General features: G+C 33.9%; 2 protein-coding genes across 3 annotated transcripts in view; one reads left to right on the forward strand and one right to left on the reverse strand.

The window, feature by feature from the left end:
* LOC131848840 (protein strawberry notch) overlaps window positions 1-7,064 on the reverse strand; it is a 39,512-nt gene extending 32,448 nt beyond the window's left edge. The window contains exons 1-4 of the mRNA XM_059198785.1: window positions 6,894-7,064; window positions 3,596-3,689; window positions 1,839-1,940; window positions 1,322-1,423 (exon numbers count right to left, since the gene is read on the reverse strand). Of these exons, the coding sequence (XP_059054768.1) occupies window positions 1,322-1,423; window positions 1,839-1,940; window positions 3,596-3,689; window positions 6,894-6,896 (301 nt within the window). The 5' untranslated portion in view covers window positions 6,897-7,064. The remainder of the gene's footprint in view (window positions 1-1,321; window positions 1,424-1,838; window positions 1,941-3,595; window positions 3,690-6,893) is intronic.
* A 535-nt stretch (window positions 7,065-7,599) lies between these two features.
* On the forward strand, window positions 7,600-24,872 carry LOC131848831 (arginine/serine-rich coiled-coil protein 2). Of its 2 annotated transcripts, none has more exons than XM_059198775.1 (12): window positions 7,600-7,793; window positions 10,254-10,344; window positions 16,006-16,096; window positions 17,949-18,075; window positions 19,028-19,118; window positions 19,519-19,616; window positions 19,955-20,134; window positions 20,952-21,041; window positions 21,884-21,975; window positions 23,034-23,188; window positions 24,100-24,241; window positions 24,564-24,872. In XM_059198775.1, exons 2-12 carry the CDS (start codon window positions 10,330-10,332, stop codon window positions 24,716-24,718), a joined length of 1,236 nt encoding a protein of 411 aa, XP_059054758.1. In that variant the 5' UTR covers window positions 7,600-7,793; window positions 10,254-10,329; the 3' UTR covers window positions 24,719-24,872. The 2 variants fall into 2 exon arrangements, with proteins under 2 accessions (XP_059054758.1, XP_059054757.1); XM_059198774.1 differs by having other exon boundaries at window positions 10,267-10,344.

Here is a 24,872-nt window from a genome sequence, read left to right on the forward strand (position 1 = left end):
AATTAGTTAACTAACCTGCCTTACTATTAGCACAGATGGGTACACAATTCTACATTCAATAATTAAAAAAAAATCTGCTATATCATTCAGCCTGGTGCTATATCTACTACATCCTGGTGCTACATCTTACTGATCTTACTAATATTATAAACGCAAAAAGTGGCACAGGTAAGCTAGTAGTTATATATTTCTTCTTAATATAATTAAGTTGTTAGATATGATGTTACGCATTGAACTTTAAGTTTGGCTGAAAAGGACTTGTATCCGAAGCCGTATAACATATTAATAAAAAAAATCATTGTGTGGTTGATTAGCTTGTGTTCTTGTCATTATGTTGGCAACTTTCTACATTCACTAAGTGATACATGTTCGTTCATCATTCACTCTCTCTCTGATCTGTACGGTTGTTGTAATTAGTACTTACTTGCTTAAGAGTTAAACTAAAATTCTATTATAATTACTGCGTTTCAATATTAAAATCATAAGTCTTTGCTTATTTCCATTAAAGATCTGGCATTGTAAAGAGTTTATATTATGTAATAAATAATAATAATGAACACTGATTAAATTTTTTGTTCTTTGCGATATCATATGCTGGTGGTCACCCTACTCTCCCAAATTTGAATTTTAATGACTGTGTATTATTATAAACATGTTCCACTATTATTTGAAAAAAATACGAGCTGAGTTTCTTGTCAGTTCTTCTCATCTCGATATCATTCCGAACTGACGGTAGATTTGACATATCATAAGAGTTTGTAATAGACTTACATGAATAAAGATATTTTGAATTTGAATTGAATTTAATCTTCCCAAATTACAGAGTCAAACATCACATGCGTATAGGCAAATACATCACGCCAGCACACACAAATAATCTACACGCACTTGTTTATTCCAAACAGTAAAAAATATAGAAATAATAATAATAATCTCATGACAATTCACAGCGCCATCTAGACCCAAGTTAAGCTAGCTAAAGCTTATGTTATGGGTACTAGATTACTGCTACAAATAACATAGATTTTTTTTCGTAATACATATAAACAATCATAATCATGAATACAAATGTTTGTGCCATGCGAGGAATCGAACCCGCGACCATCGGACGTAAAGCGCTGTGCTAAACCGCAAGACCACCGAGGTCGTCAAAGAAATACTCTGCAAATTAACAATTCGAGGCCTATCTAGTACTATTAATGACAGTACAAAGAGTTCAATAGCTGAAATAGGATTATTGGAGGAATTTGGGAAGTGGATGTTAAAACTATTAAATATTATAGACATATTCTTTTTTTTTAATAAGTAAAAATATACTCACTTCCTCGTCCAACTCCTAGAGATAATGGTTTGCCTAACTGACTGGCCTGTATCTTTATAGGTTTCATGTTAGCGACCTGTCCGAAAGCTAAGCCTGATGCCGCTGAAAAAAAATTCAATCTCTATTACGAACATTAAAAAAAGTAAATCAAATACATATCTTATTATTAATATTATAAACGAGAAAGTTTATGAGTATGGATGTATGTTTGTTCCTCTTTCCAGCAAAAACCACTGAACGGATTTTGATAAAACTTTACAGTAATATAAGCTATACACCAGAATACCATATAGGCTATAAATTTCACGCGGATAAAATCGCGGGCACAGATAGTTATCAAATATGTGAATCCATTATTATAAGTTTAGTAAATCTATAAAATGGTGAAAAAACATATATATATCGTACATACACTTCGATTAGAAGGTTGTCCCAAAACACCAAGAGTCAGAAAAACAAAAAAAAAAGCCCTCCTAATACTCTCTGAAAATTATCATATTAAATAAATAAAATTTACCAGCTAAGGGGTAAGTAGTCGGTCGGATTGTGACCGGCATTGGTGTGGGGTTTGGTTTCTTGTCCGCCAGGCGCGCTGCTGCTGCGAGAGTCTTCCCTCCACCTGAAAAAACGGTTGTTATGTTAAAAGTCTTACTTCAATTAAGCGTAGTGACTATTGGGTTAGAGCAACACGCAAGTTTCTTGCTTAATCTTCTTGAGATGAGGCCGTGTACCAAATGAGTGGTTCATTCATTCATAATTTAAGAGCTACACTCCTGTCTCCATTGTCTTGATCTTCCATCATGCTCTTTAATTCTTGATACGACACGACTCCCATTTTGTCCTCAATTTGTTTGATGTAGCTATTCCTTGGTCTTCCCCTCCCCCTCTTTCCTTCTATTTTCCCCTCAATAATAATTTTCATGAAATCATCGTGCCGTATCAAGTATCCTAACATTTTTCCTCGTCTATTTTGTATTGTGTTCAATATCTGCCTTTTTTCTTTTACCCTGTGCAGTACTTCTTCGTTTCTTAAATGAATGGTAGAACAAAAAATATATATTGCTTATATTAAGTTTATTTGAATAAAGACTACTTCTTCCTTCAAATCTGGACGAAAGAAATAAATATCCAGTGTTAATTTCTACTTCAAACTTTCCAGTAATGGTAACATCGATAATAAATCATGTGGACAAATCCTCGCCTAGTTCGGTTCCGATATAACCCTGGGTTAAGTAGGAATTATTGCGGTCACCATAAGGCCAACAGTTGGCAATACATCTAACTGTTCTAGTCAAATTTCATTCTCCAAAGTTTTTTCTTTAGAGACAATAAAGAAAAGAAGAATGAAAGAAAATAAATATTGTATACAAAAGCAACAATTAATCAAATAATATAAAACCAATGTTGATTAAATTATTTTTTTTCCCTCTATATATTTTTCTTTGTGTCTGTGTGGCAGTTTGTTCGTTAATCTCGAAAACAATGGACCGATTTTGAAGGGACTTTCACCTGGAGATAGCTGAATGTTAGAAGGTGTATTTTACATTACTGTATTTTTTTTTAATTAAAATTTAAATACGACGCAGACGAAATCGCGGTAACAGTTAGTAAATAAATAAAAAAGTATATGTTCGTGTATTAGACTTCTTTGAAACTGAGTTTTAGCTTCCATCTACGTTCGTTGACCCTCACCATAACCTGATGAATGTTATCTCACGTATCTTTCTTTATCTTTACGGAAATGCTATTAGAATGAATTAAACTCTTATCTCTTATGGGTACCGAAGCAACAATGTAAAACACAACCTTTATAGCGTTTAACATAAGGTCTATTATAGTAACAAAATTTTACACATGTAAAATCGTACATTTGTTTGAGAAGAGCAACAGCTTAGTATAGGGGCCGTTCTTTTTGGCTAAATCTAATATTCGGTGATTTTTTTTTTATAGCACAGGGGACAAACGTCATGCGGCTCACCGCAGTAAGCGATTACCGCCGCCCATGAGCAACCGCAACGCCAGGACAATTGCGTTGTCGGCCTTTTAAAAAGAATAAGTTCTGCTCTTTTCTCTTTCTGTAAGAAATTGCTTACAGCGAGAAGATCGCCATTTGTAATTACTTTACTATTTACTGTATTTTGTTATTATTTTTTCTGGATACACAATAAAGAGTTTATTATTATTTCTTGAAGGTGTTAATAATCGTATTGGTTCGGAAATACCGCTGCTGGAAGGTGATTCCACAATGTATTAATGGTATTAAAAAAAAGTTACCTGGCACTTCCAAATTATCGGGATCCTCGTCATCATCAAAATCGGAGTCATCGTCCGATGGTGTTGGCGGATTATCCTCATCATCACGTTTTGACTATAAAAAAAAACTAAAATAAACACAAGAAGAAGGAAATTTATCAACTAATAACCTAATGCTAACAATAATATACTTTTAATGCATGATAAAATTTGATGAGAAACTAAAAAAATCTTTCAATGAACTATACTCTATATGCAATACAAATTTTGTGAAGATTCGCTACAAAATGGTAATCAAAGCTAAATGTATGGATAATTTTATGATTATATAAATATTGTTCTGTTACATGTTTGTACAAGTCGTAAACAATAAGGGATGAATTTTATTAAAATGAACAACTGCCCCAAAGAAGCAATATCGAAAATTGAAACCTTTCCATAACTTGTGCATTCAAATTTACATATTTAATACGAAAGGTACAAAATTACATATGTAATTAAACAAAAAAAACCTAAATTAATCTCTAACAAGGTTCAGAAAATTGGTGTAACTAACATGAACTAAAACATGGGCCAAAGCAAATTATATACATGTAACAGGTATCTTTCATTCTACTAAAAAAAGACAATACAATAAAAAATATTAAACAACAGATCAATCATGTAAATTCGTGTAGAGGAAGTGCAAATCTACACATGGAAGCTCATCCTCATTAAAGTAACAAAAATATTATAATACAATAAAAAATTGATAAGAAAAAATTGATAAGCAATTAAATAATTTAGAATTCCTACAGATGATGACGTTTAGTGGTTTTACCGGACAACCATAAATGGGACAAAATACTGTTGAATCCTGGACTTGATAACAGGATTGTTATTCATTCATTCTATTTACAATAATATTATTTACTTATGGCATGGTTGGATGTCACAAAGTGTAAGAAACACATTATTTATCAGTAAAGTTTATATATTGTTAATTAAATAGAAAAATGTCATTTTTCAAAATTAGAAGCTCGAGTTGCCTGCTTTAATATAAGTCAAGTAAATTAACCACGCCGTCTTAATCATTATCTAAATACTTTTAAAATGTAATATATAAATTTAAAACTTTAAAGGGAAAAATAATTTAAATAAATTTAAAAACTTTTAATGCTTATCTACAAGACAAGACAAAAATGTACATGTTGAATACTACCATTTTTCTATTTAACCGACGATATGTACTAGCTTCTCCCCCCGGCTTCGCACGCATGTACATGTATTATATATGTAAACCTTCCTCTAGAATCAGTCTATCTATTGAAAAAACCGCTTCAAAATCCATTGCGTAGTTAGTAATAGATTTAAGCATACATAGAGACTGACAGTGAGAGTGACTTTCTTTTATACTATGTAATGATAATACATGTACATACACATGTGAAGGCACCTGCCCTGGCTACACACAACTTTCCTCTTGAATTACTCTATCTATTGCTAAAACAGCATTAAAATCCATGGCATAGTTTAAAATATCTAAGTGAACAAACAGTGGAAGCGACTTCATTTTATGTAAATATGTAAATGCTATTAACATTATTAATTCATACTTATTATTATAAAAATATTGAAGTATATTTGAATTATACTTAATTAGAAGTCAGTAATATACATAATATCAACAAATTAAGTATTTAATTTAGCCTTCTCCTAAACTCACTTGTAAGTAAGCTCCAAGGTGCTAATATTTGTTAAATAATATATAAAAGCAATAAAAATGTATATAAAAGTTTTAATATACATAAATTGTTACAATATTAGATTAATCACAACACTACTATAATCAATAAATTTATGTTTGTTAAATAATAATCATTGATACTACATAAATTCCATTAATTTCATTACTCTAAAATGTTTTCATTATTCTGTCCTGTCATATATGCTTTATATTATTTTAATATATAAACTGCCATGGTAATACAGGGTTAGCAAAGGGTGGAGGAAGCTTTTGCATGTGAAAAAAACGTAACAATAAAAATATAATAAATAAGTGGAATAATATAGCTATAATAATAAAAAATAATAGTAATGTATAAACTAAAAAGAATATGTTATTTAAATTATTAACCGGGTCTTAACACGAATAATTTTATGGTAAATAAAGGTATTTACCTATCTCATTTTGCATAAAATTATTCGTGTTAAGACCTGGTTAATAATTTAAATAATGTATATTAAATATGAAAGTTTAAAATTAACTAAAAAGAATATGAGCACCAAGACAAAGTTGGGTAAGCGACTCATATGGGACTGAAACCTAAAAGCAAAGGCAAAATGCTGTTATATATACATCACCAAGTATATATGTTTCATAATTTAATAAACAAGTTGTTTACACTATACCTACTTATTTAATTAAATTTGTCACCGTAATAGATTGAACATACATTTACACATTTAATATCATTAACCTGACCAAACATTAATAAATTCTAACCTAAAATATTATATCAAATAAAAAATTACTTCTTAAATATTTAAAAATAAAATTTACAATTCAATTATGTCATGATTTATAACACAATATTGAATTTAATATTGAATTTAAAAAAACTAATGTCTTGAGTTATGTTAAATTAATACAAACTCATTTATGGTTCATTTATATTTAAACATAAAACAGCAATTTTAAGTTCATTCGAAATTACATCGATAAAAGAATTTTACAGTGCTATTTTATTGGCAAAACACAAATATCTAAGATAAGAAGGCACATTGTGCAATAAACCAATATGCATGTTAGAGCTTTAATTTCACAAAGATTTTAAGAAATACAGAATATCGTATACTTAAAACCATAACTTATTAATGATAGGAGACTAAGAGACATAAAATAACGTACAGACATCGATCACTGCGTTGTAACACTGCAATACAGTAATGTGTCTCACACAGACAAAGTGCAGGTATTCAAGACCTATTCTAACACTATGTCTAGAACCTTCCGAGAAAATCAATACAGCCACACCCAGCTTGCATAATTAACTCATCATAAACCCAAAGAAATAAGAAATTTTAAAGAAAAACAGCCAAATAATAGCACATGTGATATGGACACCACCTTGACAGATTTTTTTTTGGTTAGAAAACTTGAAAACAAAGAAAAAAATGAGGAAAAAATCGTTTTTTTCCGCGATAAATTAAAAATTCATATATTTTAACATATTAAATACGTACTTAATGTATTAATATTTAATGAAAAATGCGGAAAACACATTTTGTGACAAAGTAAAGTTTGTAAAAAAGTATCAAAACAAAAAACTATCATTACCATTTTTCAACCTGATTCAGCGTTTCTGGATCACTTTCGTTTGCTAATATATGTCACAATTAAAGTCTTAAGCCAACTTATTAAGTACAGTTTTTCACAATTTCAAATTAAAAGCGAGGAAATTCTTGTTTCGTAATAACAAAAAAAGAGACGTCCAAACGGCGGTCAATGCTTCCGCCATATTAAAAAATACGCAAAGAGTGAAGAAATTTGTTCGGATACATAATGAGAATACAGACAGTATGTCATGATTAGAAAAAAAATATTTCGTAATAAGATACTGACATGGCTAATATATCAAATTATATGAATGGGGATATGTGTATATTGTATAACTGGTCGACATTTATACAATATACTGCGACTGCTTTGCTATTAAGTCTTTGATTTGATTGTATAGCTTGGAATTGTATCCGAACATATTGACGCGTTCCGTTACCTCGGAAAGCGCATGCTTCTAAAATTCTTTTGAAAAAAAAAGAAACGAAACGTAATATAAAATTGCCACCTCTCAAAATTGGCTCTAAAATAATAAAAAAATCAAATAATTTCTAAAACTATTGAGAAATATTTACATTCCTAAATTACAACTACATTTACATTTACAAATAGGCGGGCTTGCGTTTCCTGTTTAATAAAAGCTGAAGTTTACTTCTGATATTTTTTTTGCAATAGTATATTGTGATAGTAACACTGTAATGTAATTTCGCCATATTGACATATTGTCTCTTTTTATAATATTTTCAATTTGTTTGATTTGAAATACATAATTTTACGGTTTAGTAATAGATTTTGTTCTTCAGTTCCTCATTTTGATTCTACTACAATATGGATTCTCTTATTGGCTATGGAAGCGACGATGAAAATGATTCTGAACGACTTGGAAGCCATAACGTCATGGTGAGTTTATGCGTCCTTGAAAATACAGGAAAATAAATTTAATCTAATCAAATAACTTCATTTTAGAAGTAAACATATTTCTTATTTATAATCACAATGACTAATTTATTTTTTTATTTTTAAATACACACAATATACCAATACAGGGTTCTAAGATTTTCTTGGAATTGTCAATTAGTGTTTTTTTAGTAATGGCTTTTAGGAATGTAGGAATTTCTTAATGAATTTGAAAGACTGATGAAATGATAATAGATTATTTAATTTTCAATATCTAGTAAAATATTACCTAATAATATATTTGTAACTTGTGCCTAAACAAGACGAATTCAAGCTAGAAATAACTAGAAATATTTTGATTGTACATTGAAATAATATTTTATGTTATTAGTAAAATTAAGGTTATAAATATTTAATATAAAAAAAATCCTATATATTAAAATGTAACAGTTGTGCATGTTAAAAAAAACATCATATTTTAACTGAATGTTTTAGTGAATGCAATACTTGACATGCCTTTGCAATTGTTAAGTATGTGAATATATGTATGGAAGGAATCAGACCCTTAGGTTGGCCACTGTAATCTTTTTTTTTATTTCTAAACACAAATTTCACATTACCTATGTTGCCAGTTTTTTGTAATTATATTATGGCACTATCGTGAAATCTATCAACTACCGATTTTTATAGATTACTCAGAAATAATGTGTGGCATTATTTAAAAGGTTGAACACAGATTTAATAAATTATAAGGATCCATAAATATAGGGTTGTTGTATCAAAATAGATTTTTTTAGTTGATATATATTGTACTAAAATGAAGACTGTTTCCATAAAAATGTATTTTTGTGTTGTTTAATACAAATACAGTCATGGAAACATCAATGTACATACTTACATTTTAAAAATATGTGGAAACTTTGTACAAAACTTGAAAATTTATACACTAAAATGATTATGATTCAGCTAATCAGTATGGTAGGTACAGCACTACCCTGCTATACCTGGTAACATTATTTGAAAATTTGACATATATGTCTGTCTATTAGTCTTCGAGATTATAAAACAAATAATTCCTTCATTAATAGTCTCTTTACGCTAATAGTTAATTATGGAATAAATTAGTTCCGAAAAGTGAACTGGATGTTGCTGAATCATTTATGTTTTATTTCTACATCTCCATGACAATGGATGTTTTTGTCTTAGATGATTTTTTTTATTTATATTAATATCTGCCGCTACCTTTGCGGCAACACCCGTTTGGCCTATTTATTTTTTTCTTTTTAATTATCCTGTATGTGTGTTCCAATGTTTTTTTTTCCCTTAAATGATATTACATACAACATATTGTCATAGAGAATATTCTTATTACAGAATATACATAGTTCAAAAACAAAATTAATTTATTAATGTAGGACATTTTAGCCACTTATCAACATATTTTTTTTATATTATAAGTTTTTCCCTACCATTCAGTAGGATTAATCCTAAGTATAATAGGTTTTATTTACCTGTAGGTCTAGATCTAGTACAACTGTACTAGATCAGGTCAGGTCAGGTCTTTAGTTTAAAATACATTCTCATATTAATGTGATCACATAATAATTATTTTTAAAATAATCTTCATAAAAAGAATGTTTAAATTGAACACATTATATAAATGGGTTATTTACTACAATATTATCTCTGAGCCCCTTATATCTGTATGCTGTTACAAATATCCCAATTCAGTCACAGACTGAATAATTCTAATCTTTTTATGAACATTATAATGTTATCTATTATTAAAGTATACAAGGAAATCCTTGTCAGACTTCTCTCTCTTAGTTTGAACTATGTTGAAATCCATGTTAGACATCTTTAAGCACTCTCTTCTATATGACAATTTGATTTTCTTTTTTTATTTTTAAAAAGATATAAAAGTAATATTTTATTACAATTGTAAGTACACTTATAATATTTATCCCATTCCCACATAAAATAGGATGTATGTAGGGTATTTACAACCTATTTTTGTCTCTCTTATGGATGATAATAGTTTCCAAGGCAACTACAGTGAGTTCAGTTCAACATGGGATATTGTTAGTAATGAAGTTATTAGTCCACATTACCAACAAACCCCTTCACCCCACTTCAATGTCTATTTATTGTAGTATTCATATATTTTTCAAAAATAATGTGATGTTATTAGTCTATAAATGTATAGGTAAAACTTTATTAAAAATATCTTAAATAGTTTTTCGAATTTGTACATTAAATCATTATAATATTGAATGACCTAGCTAATATGTATATATTTATGACAAAAAATATATCTTATGTATTTGTATCAGTTATCTAGTACCCATAACACAAGATTTAACTAGCTTAACTTGGATCTAAATGGCTGTGTGAATTGTCCTGAGATTATTATTATTATAATAGAGAAATGTTTATTAATCTGCATTCTCTGCTTGACAATAGACTGATATTGTAGGTGGGTGCCACCGGAGCGCCGGCACGTCGCCGTGATGACGACACCAACTATGATGACGTCAACATGGACATGAGTGAGGTAATTACAAATGATTATCATCATATCAATCACTCGCACACATGTAGGCAAAATCTATCTCAAATATATCTATTCATTTATGTCATATATAATCTGTAGAATATAGATATTGATTTCTACTATGGTCTGACTGAAATAGCTGTATTGCGCCTCAGGTGACAGAAAGCAGTTATTCAATATTTAGACTAATGAATCTGTGCTAGTTGGTAGTTTGTATTCACATGTTTCAAGTTACAATTACTATTTAAAAGAGCAACACATAAGTGTCTTGCTTGTTCTTCTTGTATTGAGAGAGCTTTCCAAATAATGGTGGATAAAAAATATGTCTTCTTAAAAATATGTCTGCTTAACTGTAAGTTTATTTCATTAAAGTATTTTCTATTCTAAAGCGATTGTAGATTAAGAGTTTAGTTGATTTTATATAATAATAGGTATAAGTATGTCCTCTTATAAATATTTAAGTATCATAATATTATTAATATATAATTAAATGGAGACTAATATTGATATGTAATTTCAAATTATATGTATCTTTTTACATTAAGTAAAGAAGTATATATTTATGTTATTAAAATTAAAAGCTTTCTGTTAATGACAATATATTTTTAGATATATTATCATTTAAATATATAAAACTTGTCACCATACGCCGCGCTCTACCTTGGCGGTTGAAAGTCAGACTGTATGTTCAAACCAAAAATTCTATATATAAACTAGTATTGATCAATATTTTAGAAACTCTGTCCTTACAAAGTAAGCATACATGTTGTGCTGTTTTCAACGATGATATTAACACTTTTATTATTTTATATGTTACCCATTTGTAAATTGACACAAAAAAAGTCAAATACCCCCTCGAGTACAAGCTGAGGCCCCACGATGACCGTCGACTGCCATGGCCCTACTGTAACAGCATGTCCACGTAAGTACGTATATTTAAGGCGTTCGCAAACCAAAGCGATTTGTATCCAAACCAACAAGACCATAGATACAAATGTATAAAAGTTTTTGAATTGTCTATACCCTAAATGTTAATACTTATTTATTACAAAGTGGTGATTTGAAATAACTTGATATGTCTCTTGATTTCTTAAATAATATTCCCTTGTTATTGAATTTAGTATAGTTAGTTTACCCGTGATCATGGCGGCTGAAACACTGCCGAAATGTCGGGAATTGAATAAAAATAGAGCGTGGTAAGATCACGTGTTTTTTTACTAATTATACGTAAATATAGTTAGTATAGTTTTAATTTATTTTTGGAAGCTCCGCAAGTCCTAATCGAAAATTGTCTATAAAATTGTTTTTACAATTTTATATTTATTTCTCTGCAGTTACATTTAGTATTTGTGGATCATACAAGTCAATGAGTTTCTATAAATGATACAGTTGATGTTAGGAGCTACTACAGAAGATATCTATAACCTGTAGTATATATAGGCCTTAGCCTAAGTTAAATATAAAAAAAAAATATGAACTTGAATTTGTATATGAACTTGTATTTTCCTTTTGAAATTCCTTAAAAAATTAATATCCGTAACCGAAATTATCCGAAATAGTTTCATATCCGCATCCGTATCCGTATCCGGTATAATAATCATAACTATATCCGAAATCTATCCGTATCCGAAATTTCATATCCATAACATCCCTAGTCTTAACACAACATAAATAAATTCAAGCAAAGTTCAGTACCATCAATAGTCAATTAAGTGTACGGATACCGTGAGTGCTGTGTGTCGCGAACTTTCGTTAAACAATCTAGTGACGGTAGATGAAAAAACTGCTGTCACCTATTTACATTGACATCGCTGTTACTCCAGTCAACTCGTGACCACGGCTAGTGCAACCTAGTCGAAACGTCAAGAGAGGTAAATACTTTTATTTGCCATAAAATTAGTTCGTGTTAAGACCCGGTTAATAATATAAATAAAACTATTAATTCTGATGAACAGTAGATACGAATCAAATAAAGTCATGCCTATGCAAACATATTCAGTAATATTTTATATTGGACTAGCTGTCCCGGCAAACGTTGTTTTGCCTTAAAATAAAAAAAAAATTGGGTTGGACTACCCTAACATTTAGGGGGATGGAAAATAGATGTTGGCCGATTCTCAGACCTACTCAATACGCTCACAAAATTTCATGAGAATCTGTCAAGCCGTTACGGAGGAGTATGGGAACGAAAACTGTGACACGAGAATTTTATATATATTCTATGTAATTGTAACAAATTTTTTTATCAATTTTGGCGATCTCATTGCCGCATATTTATATAGACACGAGGTCATGATCGACGCCATGACACCTACAATATTTTTGATAAGGAAATAAATTTAGATTAAATTTTTATTGTTACATCTCAATTTAAGCAAATTGCAGTCTTATTATCTTTAACATATGATTGATTTAGCCTATAGTATCCAATTTTGATGTTTATATCACATTGGCAGTTGAACTTTTCTACTACTGATTACCATAAGAGAAATTTATTTTGTAAAGATATGATTTTTGGAAATTTATCTTTAAATTTATAAGGTTATAATCGATTTTCCTAAACTTTAAATTAATACTTATTAATTGTTTGACATGATACTACTTCGACTCTAAGATATCTTAAAAACTGGTTAAGCTGTGGAACAGAAGGAAAACAAAATAAAACTTTATACTTCAGCCAGCGGGATAGCAATAGTTCTTTATCCTTTTCTAATTGTAGAGACCCTTACCTTGTTGCCGTATAAAGTTTTTTTTATTATGTTACATGTTATATTTTGTTTCATAAAACATTTTTAATCATTAAGTATACGGAAAGAACCAGTGATAAAGACTTGGTTCATTCTGTCTACACTCTAAGGGACTTGGCGTGATAATAAGAACTTGGTATTTTTTTATCAATGAAAATATTTTTTCACTTGTATGTTTAATAGTTGTTAATCCATCCACAATCATATATATATAATATAAAAAAAAAACAAGGATTGCGTGTAATGTCTAAATCAAAAGTCTTTATTCATGTAGATCTATTACAGACTCTTATGATATGAAAAATGTACCGTCAGTTCATATAAGTTCTTTTACTATGTTAATATTATTATAATGTAAAAACTTGACGTTCATAAGCGGCTGAAATGTCCTACATGAATAAATGAGTTTTGAATTTTAATTTGAATTTGAAGATACTGTCAGTTTGCAGAGATGAACGATCGAGTTTCAATAGTAGCAATGTCCACCGCCATGATTACGGGTAAACTGAATAGCAGCGGGTAGAGAAAATTACGTTTTTTTTTACTACTCTAATGCTGTGGGCCCCAGCTGGCCTTTACAGCTTCACTGGATGTTAGGGACGAGTGCGGATGGCACTCCAAACCCGCGGAAGGACTTATGGAGCGGCTGAAGGCCAACTCCTGCCTGACGGATACGACTTTAGTCTGAGGGCACCACTAGGGGTGAACCTCGGCTCAGGCCGTCGTAATATCGATTCCCGTTTGAATTGGACGGGCGATCGATCGGGTAGACATATTCGTCTATTCATATTTATATTGGTCGTTTACCCGTGGTTATGGCGATTGTAACACTGGCGAAATATAGGGGACTGATAAGAATAAATAAAACGTAATAAAATCCCATGATTTTCTTAATTTTATTGTATAATTTAGGACGAGAGGTAGACATTATGGTAGTATCTCGGTCACATGCATTTCAGCCGCTAAGTAGCTTGCTGTGTTGCTGAGATGTGGCAATGAAATTATACGGTATGGTGGGATGACATGTTAGGCCTCTGGAAGGGCAGTACATGAGATGTATCACCGTTTTTTTCGGACTACTCTAATGCTGTTGGCCGCAGCTGGCCTTTACAGTTTCACCGGACGATAGGGGGCGAGTGTAGATGGCACTCCAAACCCGCGGAATTATGGAGCGGCTGAAGGCTAACATTTGCCTGGCGGATACGACTTGAGTCTGAGTCTGACTTTAGTCTGAGGGCCCTAGCGGTTTCTTTGCTCTGGCCGTCGTAATTTGGATACCCGTTTGAAATGGGCGGGGATCGATCGGAGGGGGGCGTCACGTGATAACATAGTGCTGTTCACGTATATAGGCGACGGTTAACACTTACCATCCGGTGGTCATACAGTTCGCAGTTAACGTTGTAGTTATCTAAATAAATTATTATTGATATTGCTTTGAAACTTTCTCGCTCATATTATAATTATTATTTACACTTTCTAGAACATACTGTTTAATAATTATTTAAAATTATCTTATTATTCATGTAAATTTTACAGACACTTTTGATAAGTTAAATGTACAACTATTTGGAATGTAGTTTCAGCCAAGAATTGAAGATGCTTGGTTCTAATTTTAGTCTGCACTCCAAGCGCTGAAAAAATGTGTGGATGACTGTCATACATGTGACTTGTCAACTTATGACATACTACAAGCGCTTAGAAATGTGTGGATGACTGTCATACATGTGACTTGTCAACTTATGACATACTACAAGCGCTTAGAAATGTTTGGATGACTGTCATGCTGTGACATGTCAACTTATGACATACTACAAGCGTTTAAAAATGTGTGGCTAACTGTCATACATGTGACATGTCATCTTATGACATACTAGAAGCGCCGAAAAATGTGCGGATGACTGTCATACATGTGACTTGTCAACTTATGGCATTTACAAAGACATAGTGTATACAAATTTAAATATGATTTAAATAATTTCACGGTAGAAAATCTTGCATTATCTATTTTCGTATGGAATGTTCGGTGTATGCGAGATTTCATTAAATTTGGTTGAGCATAGGCGCTTAGTGTTGACAAATAAATAAATGATTCATGATACTTACAAAATCGTATGTTTCTAGTTATCTTATCATTCTTCTAACTATTTCTGCTGCGCAAAGCAGATTGTTCTAAGCCATGTTTAAAGACGCCATCACAGTAAGAAAGAAAAAAATATATAATAGGAAATTATTGTCAATTAACAACATTAAATTATAAATATCAAATAACACTAAAACATGTCACAGCATATGCAGAGTCTGGGCCTCATTATTAATTGGCAATATTAATGAGGTCAAGACTCTGCATATGCTGTGACAGATATGACATAACATTAGTTATTGGGAATGGCAATGAGTGGTGGTACTTCTTAAGTAAGGTTAAGTTTAGATGAATTGTATTTCTTAGGTTTGTAAGTAATGTCTCTAGATTAAGTTAGTTTTTAAGCAACCTGCCCTAAGAGGCGTTTAATCCAGATACACGGGGGTCGATGCCCCCGGAGTTGATTGCTTGGCAAAGGGGTTCGCCCCAAGGCCTCAACCTTCACTCCCCTAAGGGGATGAAAGCCCCAACATTCACCCCCCTAGGGGGATTCGGATGATTAGTGTCCTAGTGAGTGGTGGTCACTGGCATCCTTTGAAGATATGGTATCCGTGCTTACCACTTACCGTCAAATTGTTCGTACGCTTGTTTACCATTCTACCATTCCAGTTACATTACAAAAGTAACATTTATAAAATATTAAATTGACAAAAGGTGGGTGGAACATTGATAGTCAGATCTTATAAAGGCAATTATTTAAAAATAAGGTGGATGGACAATGGAAGGTCATGCTCGTCTTATAAGGACGTTAACAAAAAGCTCCTTTTGTCGCAGGACTCCCAGGCCGAGTCGGAGCCGGAGCTGCCGCCCGCGGAGGCCTACAACCCGCCGCGACACTCTTCACGAGATGACAGGAGGGAGTCAGGTAAACACAATGGTTAATTCAGTTTGAGATTAAAGATATATATATATCCTATATAATATTATAAACGCGAAAGTTTACAAGTATGGATGTTTGTTACTCTTTCACGCAAACTACTGAATGGATTTTGATGAAACTTTACGTGTCTAAATATGTGTAGTGTGATATAAGCTTAAAAGTGAGTCAAATGAAATTCATGTAGTTACAATTTTTTTTTGCAGTAATATAGCTATACTAGAATAACATATAGGGATAAATCCGAAACGAAGTAATTCGCCAGAGAACTAAAGTCTCCGACATAGCTCTTCGCATCTGTAAGTTGAAGTGGCAGTGGGCTGGTCATACCTGTCGCAGAACTGATACTCGATGAAGTAGGCGTGTTCTAGAGTGGCCCCGCAGCTGGGTGCAGCGACGACATACGTAGGGTTGCGGGTAGTAACTTCTTCTTCTTCTTCTCTAAGTCGTTTAATATTGTTTCACAAAAAGTCTTCTCATCAAAAAGTTCAGGAGGAGTAAGGTCCAAAGTAATATAAACTCGACGTATTTGCCCAGCACTAAGCCAGCCCCGTTGTCCTGGATCAAAACTTTTAACAACAGCTTCTAGGTGTCTTCTTTCATATAAAACTGGTGCTGGTCCATGTCCAGCTCGAAACAACATGCAGTCGTCTAGTAATTTTTCTAAATAATCCATAAACTACCACTAAAGTAATAACTGAAGCACCAAATAAACCATTTGGTGCTTCAGTTATTACTTTAGTTAGTAAAAAGCGTATGAGTTCAGGTATGCGACGTTCTTTTAAATAGTTTTCTGTTCTTGATACAGAACTTAGAATCTGTAGCTTACGTGCCGGTATTACAATTTGTTCGTTTGAAAGACTTTCAATCAAACATTTACAAACTGAAACTGATTCGTATTTGAATTCTGGTTCAAAAATACTAAGTTCTTCATCCATACTATGGGAGCAGATAATTGCAAATTTTAGTAACTTCGCTCTTTATGTTCAAAAAATCGTTTCTTTTTAATGTGTAACTGGATGAAAAGGGCTGAAGATCGTGCCCAGTTGCGTGCCTTGGGAGAGGCTTATGTAGCAGTGGACTGCAGTGGGCTGATGTTATGGCTACATTTTTTTATAGAAATTTATAGCAAGTGAAACCGCGGGCACAAGTAATTCAATAAAATCAAAATATATTTATTCATGTAGGTCTATTACAGAATTATGATATGTCATATTTATAGTCAGTTCGCAGTGCTTTCGAGCAATGAAGAACTGACAAGAAGCTCAGCTTTCACACTTTTCAAATAAGAAAAAAGCTGCTTTTCCACGTAGTTTCTTTCATGTGAGAATAGGCTTTCACGCACTGAAGAATGTTCAGAATGTTTCTGTAAATATAGACACAGAGAACGAGAGAATATCGCGCGTCAGAGAATGTCTCGTGTAAAGTAGCTAGAAGGTAGCTATTGGAGAGAATCAGGGAGACCGCGCGTGGCGCTAGGACGCGTATTTTTTACTGTTGTCCAATCGTGCGTCCATAGGACTTTTTAAAGGACTTTCTGAACCCCCCAGCTGGAGCCCATACGTCCAGATAAACAAATAAACTGTTTGTATAATTTATTTGTGTTTTTTTTTATGAATGATAATGGAATGGTACGTCCGCCTGCTCTAACGGTTTACACTGGCGGGGGATGATAAGATGAGCATGAGATCAGGTCAGTTTCCAGGGGGAACCGCGTGGCTGTCGACCTGACATGGTACATTGCTAGCAATAAGATCATCAGTCCACATTACTAACAATCCCCTTTCCCCCCTAAGTTTGTGTTGTTACGAAGTGTACATATAAATTAAATTTGTTTCAGATGAAAGTCGTGATCGCGAGTACGACAGCCGCGACCGCAGGGACAGGCGACGCGACGCGTCCCCGAGGGCGCGGCCCGACCGAGACCGCGCGGACAGGCGCGAGCCCCGCAGGGACGACAAGTACAGGTAACATAACATATAGCTCCGTAACGTCCTAATGGAAATTAGTTATAAAATATTTGACGTCCGATATACTTCAAAGTAAACACGTGTCTAAATATGTGTAGTGTGAATTAAGCTTAAAAGTGAGTCAAATGAAATTGATGAATTTATATTTTTTTTATCGTAGTGTTGTGTTCACTATTTTGCACGCGGATGTGTTTTATATCATCATTTTCTTTTGAATTTCTGTATATTATCACTCAAATTTTATTTCCCAAACACTAATTAATAATAATAATAATGTAACAACACCAAATAATAAAAAAATAAAGTAACACCAGTCACACCAGGCACACAATAAGTACACACACACTCTGCACTTACTTGGTTTCGGCCCGTAAGTGTGGAGAAAACCAGCAAATGCTGAGAAAAAAAAAAAATAATAATAAACTCTTTATTGTGCACATAGAAGAAATACAATAAGAAAAAAAAACAATAAGTGGAAAATTATGAACAAAAGGCGGTCTTATCGCTATAAGCAATTTCTTACAGACAACCTGCAAGATAGGACTAACATACACATTTATATTAATTTATATTTTATATTACAATTTTAAAATAATAATAATAAACCAATTTATTGCCAATATTAGTATAGTAATATAGTTACACAATTATACATATTAATTATGATTCGCAATAGGTACAAACTCAGTTATTGCTGGACTGATGGGCGTCCAGCGCTGGTTTTCAGTTTTATACTAGTGTTGACTGTTTGGCGACTAAACTGCGACTCACTGCGACTATATTTCCTATAAAATAATATGTAATGTACGACTATTATCCCAGATGGGGTAGTCATAGACATTATCAACGTTAATTATGTAAGATGCGTATGCGAAAGTAAGCTCATAACTATCATTTACCAGAATAAGAAATCCTAGCAACCAAATTATACGATCTAAATATTGTTTAGGTCCGAGCGCGGGGAACGCGCACGTCACGACGGCAACTCACGGCGCGGCCTGCTGGGAGACAGGCCTGATGACAAACCTACTGATGGAAAGGTACGTAAAATTTATTATTATAAATATTTCTGGACTATTCACACAGCAAGCATCTAGTCCCAATCTTAGCAGAGCTTGTGTTGTGAATACTAAACAACTGATATAAATATATAGATACTTTTTTAAAATACATACATTAACAATCATACTTTCAAACATTTCTATGTTTGTACCGTGCAAGGAATCGAATCCGCGATCATCAGAAGTAACGTGTGCTAAACCGCTAGACCATCGAGGCTGTCAATAAAACGGTTATGACGCATTTTTGAAGATTGGCCATTCCAATTACATAGACAAAATATTGTATCTATTAAAATCGTATAAAATAAAACTATAAAAAAGCATAAATATAAATTCAGAACATATTCATTACTACAATTTATTTATTTGTTATTTCCAGCCTCCAGCTCTTATGGATTTAAAACCATTCGGTGGGGAACCTCCGCCGGGGTACGATCAGAGGAGATCACAGGACGCGAGAGATGCTGTGTCGCCAAGGTACGATTGGAGTGCAACAGATAAAACATGTTGTACAATGGATGTGTGTACAATACAATGTCGTGAATTGGATCTATATACCGAACTGGACGGTAGGGAAAAATATATATAATGTAAAAACTTGACATTCATAAGCGGCTAAAATGTCCTACATGAATAAATGATTTTTTAATTTGAATTTGAATGTTTTGGTGAAGGAACTGACTCCTTATACTAGCTCAGGCTAATTTGGGAGTCAGGACTGCATCAAACTGTTCTCTGATGATGGTTTAAGTAAATAAAATAATTAAATTATGTAATTGTGTTAATTTCACTTATAGTAATTGTGGTGTTTACAGGTTCGTGGATCGTGATCGCCGCGAGAAGGGAGATAGGGGGGAGCGATCAGGGGGAGAGAGATCCGATCGTGCCGACAGGATCGACAGGGGAGATCGGGCCGAACGGACCGACAGAAACGACCGCCCAGAACGCAGCGAACGTGACCGCGATAGACACGGTCGTCGCTCTGAGGAAAGGAAGTGAGTTCGTAATGTTTTTTCATATAAGAACGCCCTAAGAAAAGATGGATAGATTGTGTGAAAGATGATATGTATAAAAGAAGAGTATGTTTATTTATTTATTTAATTCAGGCTACATCGCCCATATTATAAATACCTTATAGACTAACATACATAAGAAATAATAATAAAATATGAAAAATAAAATTGTCTCTATGGTCACGGCACTGACGACGGCAATCTGCCACGGTAGCGCCGATAGACCACCAGTTTAGATATGACGACCGATAGAGAGCAGTGGAAGAGAATGACATACTGCGCCGACTGACTGCCCCAAATAATGGGATAAAGGCAAGGCAATTATGAATGATGATAATTTTTTATCACTGCGTTATTGTTTTGACAACATGCGATTCTATAGCTTTTATGTCGGTTTTATACTTAATGAATGGTAATTTAAATTAAATAATATGTTATACTAGCTGTACCCGCGACTTCGTCCGCGTGGAATTTAACTTTATATTTCTAAAATAAAAGTAGCCTAAGTAGTAACTTAGGCTACTTAGCTTACAAAAATTGTAAAAAACGATATTTTGATTTATGTACCGTATTTATATTCATATGCATGTAGTAAAAAACTGTTATTTCAATATTACAAACAGACCAATTTTATTTATGTGTTTATATGATATGACCCGGTAATTTCTGTTTTGACCAATTACTATTCGATACTAGTGGCCGGCCCTGCCTTCGACGGCAATAAGGATGTTGTTCATTTTGAAGGAGTTTCATAATAAATACTGTAAGACGAGATTTTTATACATTATGTTGTTTCCAGAAGTACATCTCGCCGCCGCGAGCGGTCACGGTCGCGGTCCAGATCTCGTTCTCGCGGCGCGGCGTTCCCACCACCCACACACACATCCACGTGAGTATCCCCTCCAATCGATCCCCCATCCAATTCAAACGGGGATCGATATTACGACGGCCTGAGCCGAGATTCGAACCCCTAGCGGTGCCCTCAGACTAAAGTCGTATGCGTCAGGCGGGGTTGGCCTTCAGCCGCTCCATATTTATATTTGAGCCTAAATAAATTAGTGCTGGTTGGTAGTTTGTATTCACACGTTTCGACTTGTAAAATGTGAACTTACAAGGATTGTTTAAAAGAGCAACACACAAGTTTCTTGCTTATTCTTCTTGTGATGAGACAGCTTTCCGAATAAGCGGTAGATTTAAAAAAATGTTGACTATTCAAAAGTGCTTAAATTAAGTTTATTTGAATAAATAATTTTCTATTCTATTCTATTCTATTCTATTCCATAAGTCCTTCCGCGGGTTTGGAGTGCCATCTCCACTCGCCCGCTAACGTCCGGTGAAGCTGTAAAGGCCAGCTGCGGCCAACAGCATTAGAGTAGACCGAAAAAAAAATATTATTCACACTTATAGACAACAATCAAGGTCAATCAATATTTTAGGTCTATTCCTTATCTTTATTTTAATGTAGGAAGTGTTGATAGGTAGATAAAAGCAACTAGGCCGGGTCACTTCCAATCGTCACGGTAATATTCATTTTTTTTTATATAGCCAGTAATGGCACTGAATATAACAGGTTCACCGTCATACTGAAACCTAGCTTTCAAAGATGAAAGTCCTAAATCAAATCATTACAGACTCTTATGATATGAAATGTAAAGTATTCCTCGGATTATTGTGATTTTTAAAGTAAACTGTTGATATGAAATTAAATTGGAAAATTTTGTTTGTTTTTAGTTCTGGCGAAAGGCGAGGCTCTCCATCCTCAGGGGACTACAGACCTTCCTCATATAAAGTCAACAAAAAATTAGAAGTCATGGAGAAAATGGGTAAGAATAATTTTAAATTAGATAATTAGAATAATTATTATTTACTTTTATCACGCACAACCACATTCCAACTGGAATCACTTTCCAGCAATGGTATTTCCGAACCGATACGATATTGAAACCTTCAAGAAAAGAGCATATTCCTTTTTAAAAGGCCGACAACGTACTTGCAATTCCCCTGGTGTTGCGGGTGCTTATGGGCGGCGGTAATCACTTACCATCAGGTGAGCCGCCTACTCGTCTGTCCCCTGTGTTATATATATAAAAAAAATTACAAACAAGCCATTACAAGCCATTTAAACATTCGAGCGTAACTATTTGAAGTTTGCAGTTAGCATTTTAGCATGCCGCTTTAATTTTTGATAATTGCATCCTGATATATTGTTATTAGTTTAGACATCTGAAATGGTTATGAATGACTATCACATGTACCACGTGATAACATGATGCCTGTAGTGTTTTTAATGTATTTAGATGACTAAAATATCATGTTTTTGTAATTTCAACAGATCAGTTTGATACTACTCATGCGTTTTCATTCCAAAGGACGTAGCATCATGTCTCTTGTAGTGTAATTGTATCAGTAGAGTGTACTCCAGGTCTCCCAATTCAGAGGACGAACTCCTTATCTCGTACTCTGTAATTAGAACAGAAGAGTAACCCATTTGAACTACAAGTCTGTCATGCCAGAGGATGTAGTCATGTCTGTTGTAGTGTAATTTGATGAGAACAATAACCCATTCAATCTGCAGTTCGCCATCCTAAAGGATGTAGAGTCATCTGTAATTTGATTAGAAGAGTTTTTAACGATGATAATGTATCGGTGGTTCATCCGCCTGCGCTAACGGTTTACGCTGGTGGGGCACCAGTGGTGGATGATAAGATGTGCAGGAATTTATCATAATAGTTATCTGAAGATCCACATGGAGATCATCCTAAACTAACTAACCAATGTCCCAAAAATGGTACATCGATAGTGATGGGTTCATTTATCTTTCGTTCACATTACTGACAATTCCCTTCCCCCTGATCAGAAGAGTAACCCTTTTGTACCTCAGGTCTTCAGATCAAGACGCCAGATGGGTCGATGGCGACGGCGCAACAGTTGCGGGCGGCGGCCGGGCCCACCCATCCTCTAGCGCACCACTCGCATCACTCGCTTCCTTCTTACTACAACCCCAGCGCGGTCAACACCACCAAGATACTCGACCAGGTCTGTATGTCAGTGGTTTCAGTTCTTACGACGGGCGGCGGCCAGGCCCACCCATCCTCTGGTCTGTATGTCATACTATAAATACAGTAAAGCAGCTATATATATATATAAATACCTTTCCACTTATGGTATGGCTTCTCCAGAGAGTCTTTGCGTGAGTGTTTTAAAGAATCAAACATCCTTACAGTGGATTCTCAATACATTTACGAAAATATGATATATGCCAATAAAATTATTGACAGTTTCAAAAAAGTTAGTGATTACACTAATAAAAGCTTCGTAATTAGAACGAACTGGTTTTACCTAAGTGCCATTTGAAGAAAGTTAGTAATCCGTTTTATGGGATTTGCCTGTGAGATGCACAGTGAAATTAGTAGAGTAGGATTTTGCAACGTATCTAGGTGTTACCTAAAATGTTTTTGTATATTGGTATTACATGTGGATGCCAGAACTATTAGTACTATATGGATGGTGTGTGCCTTCCATTGCTTTTTTAATTCTATTGCTAATTCTATATACATCGTCAGTTTTTCATTGATGGTATTTTGTATAGTGTATTCAGAACGGCTGTGTGTACAAGAAAAATTATTGATGTTATTGAGGGCCTCGGTGGTCCAGCGGTTTAGCACACCGCCTTGGTTCCGATGATCGCGGGTTCGATTTCTCGCACGGCACATTTGTATTCATGAGTATGATTGTTTGTATCGATCTGGGTGTTTTCTATATATGTGTATATGTATGTATTTTGGAACAAAAACTTCTATGTGTTTGTATCAGTTGTCTAGTACCCATAACACAAGCTTTTGCTATCTTAACTTGGGTCTAGATGGCGCTGTGTGAATTGTCCTGGGATTATTATTATTTGGTTATCTCTATAAGATATACCTATTATTGTTATCATACTAATACAGGTACAAAAACGGAAGCTGTTGTGGTCGAACAAGAACAAGAGCGAGGCGGAAGAGGCGGCCAAGTGGAGCGGCACGAGGTTCGCCGGAGACGACGGCAAGCAGGTCTCCAAGTTCATGAGGCTGATGGGCATCAAGGAGCCAGGTTAGTGCTACAAATATAAAATAGCTATTAAATAATAGGGGATGGTTATACAAGGGTGAAAACTTAGGGTTGTATGTATTTTTTAATGCAGCATTATATAAAAAAATTAAAAAGTTATTCACAAAATAAATGTTAGGAGTAGAGAACCGTTATCACTTTAGGGTGTAGTATGAAGAATTGATAGTAGTTGATTCTCAGACCTACTGAATATGTATATGAAATTTCATAAAAATTCGTCAAGCCGTTTCGTAGGAGTATGGCAACTAACATTGTGACACGAGAATTTTAACTAACAACTAACATTGTGTGATTGCATACGCAGGAGCAGTGAAGCCGGAGAACCCGGAGCCATCGGCGGACCCCATCAAAAAGCAGGAGGAGCTGTTCCAAGCGATGCAGGCGCAGTACGAGGTGGCCCGCGCCACCACGCACACCATGCGCGGCGTCGGACTCGGCTTCCAGCGCGGACAGTACTAGCTGCACCCACGGGAGCCCTAGTGCTCCTAAGATATAACACACCGGCAGGGGCTATTCGTAAATTACGTCACAAATTGAGGTTGACAGTGTGACATTGCGTGATAAAGGTTAGGAGAGTCCTAAATTGTAGTAGGGGTCCTAAATTCTAATAGGA

The sequence above is a fragment of the Achroia grisella genome, unplaced genomic scaffold (genome assembly GCF_030625045.1).
Source record: "Achroia grisella isolate CSIRO2021 unplaced genomic scaffold, CSIRO_AGI_Agris_v1 utg598, whole genome shotgun sequence".
NCBI classification, from domain to species: domain Eukaryota; kingdom Metazoa; phylum Arthropoda; class Insecta; order Lepidoptera; family Pyralidae; genus Achroia; species Achroia grisella.

What these genes read in the sequence shown, in the direction of transcription:
- LOC131848831 (XM_059198774.1), top strand. Translation starts at nt 7,722, where the DNA reads ATGGATTCTCTTATTGGCTATGGAAGCGACGATGAAAATGATTCTGAA. An exon ending in AGAGATGCTGTGTCGCCAAG is followed by an intron (nt 19,617 to 19,954) that starts GTACGATTGGAG and finishes TGGTGTTTACAG; the next exon opens with GTTCGTGGATCGTGATCGCC. An exon ending in CCACCCACACACACATCCAC is followed by an intron (nt 21,042 to 21,883) that starts GTGAGTATCCCC and finishes GTTTGTTTTTAG; the next exon opens with TTCTGGCGAAAGGCGAGGCT.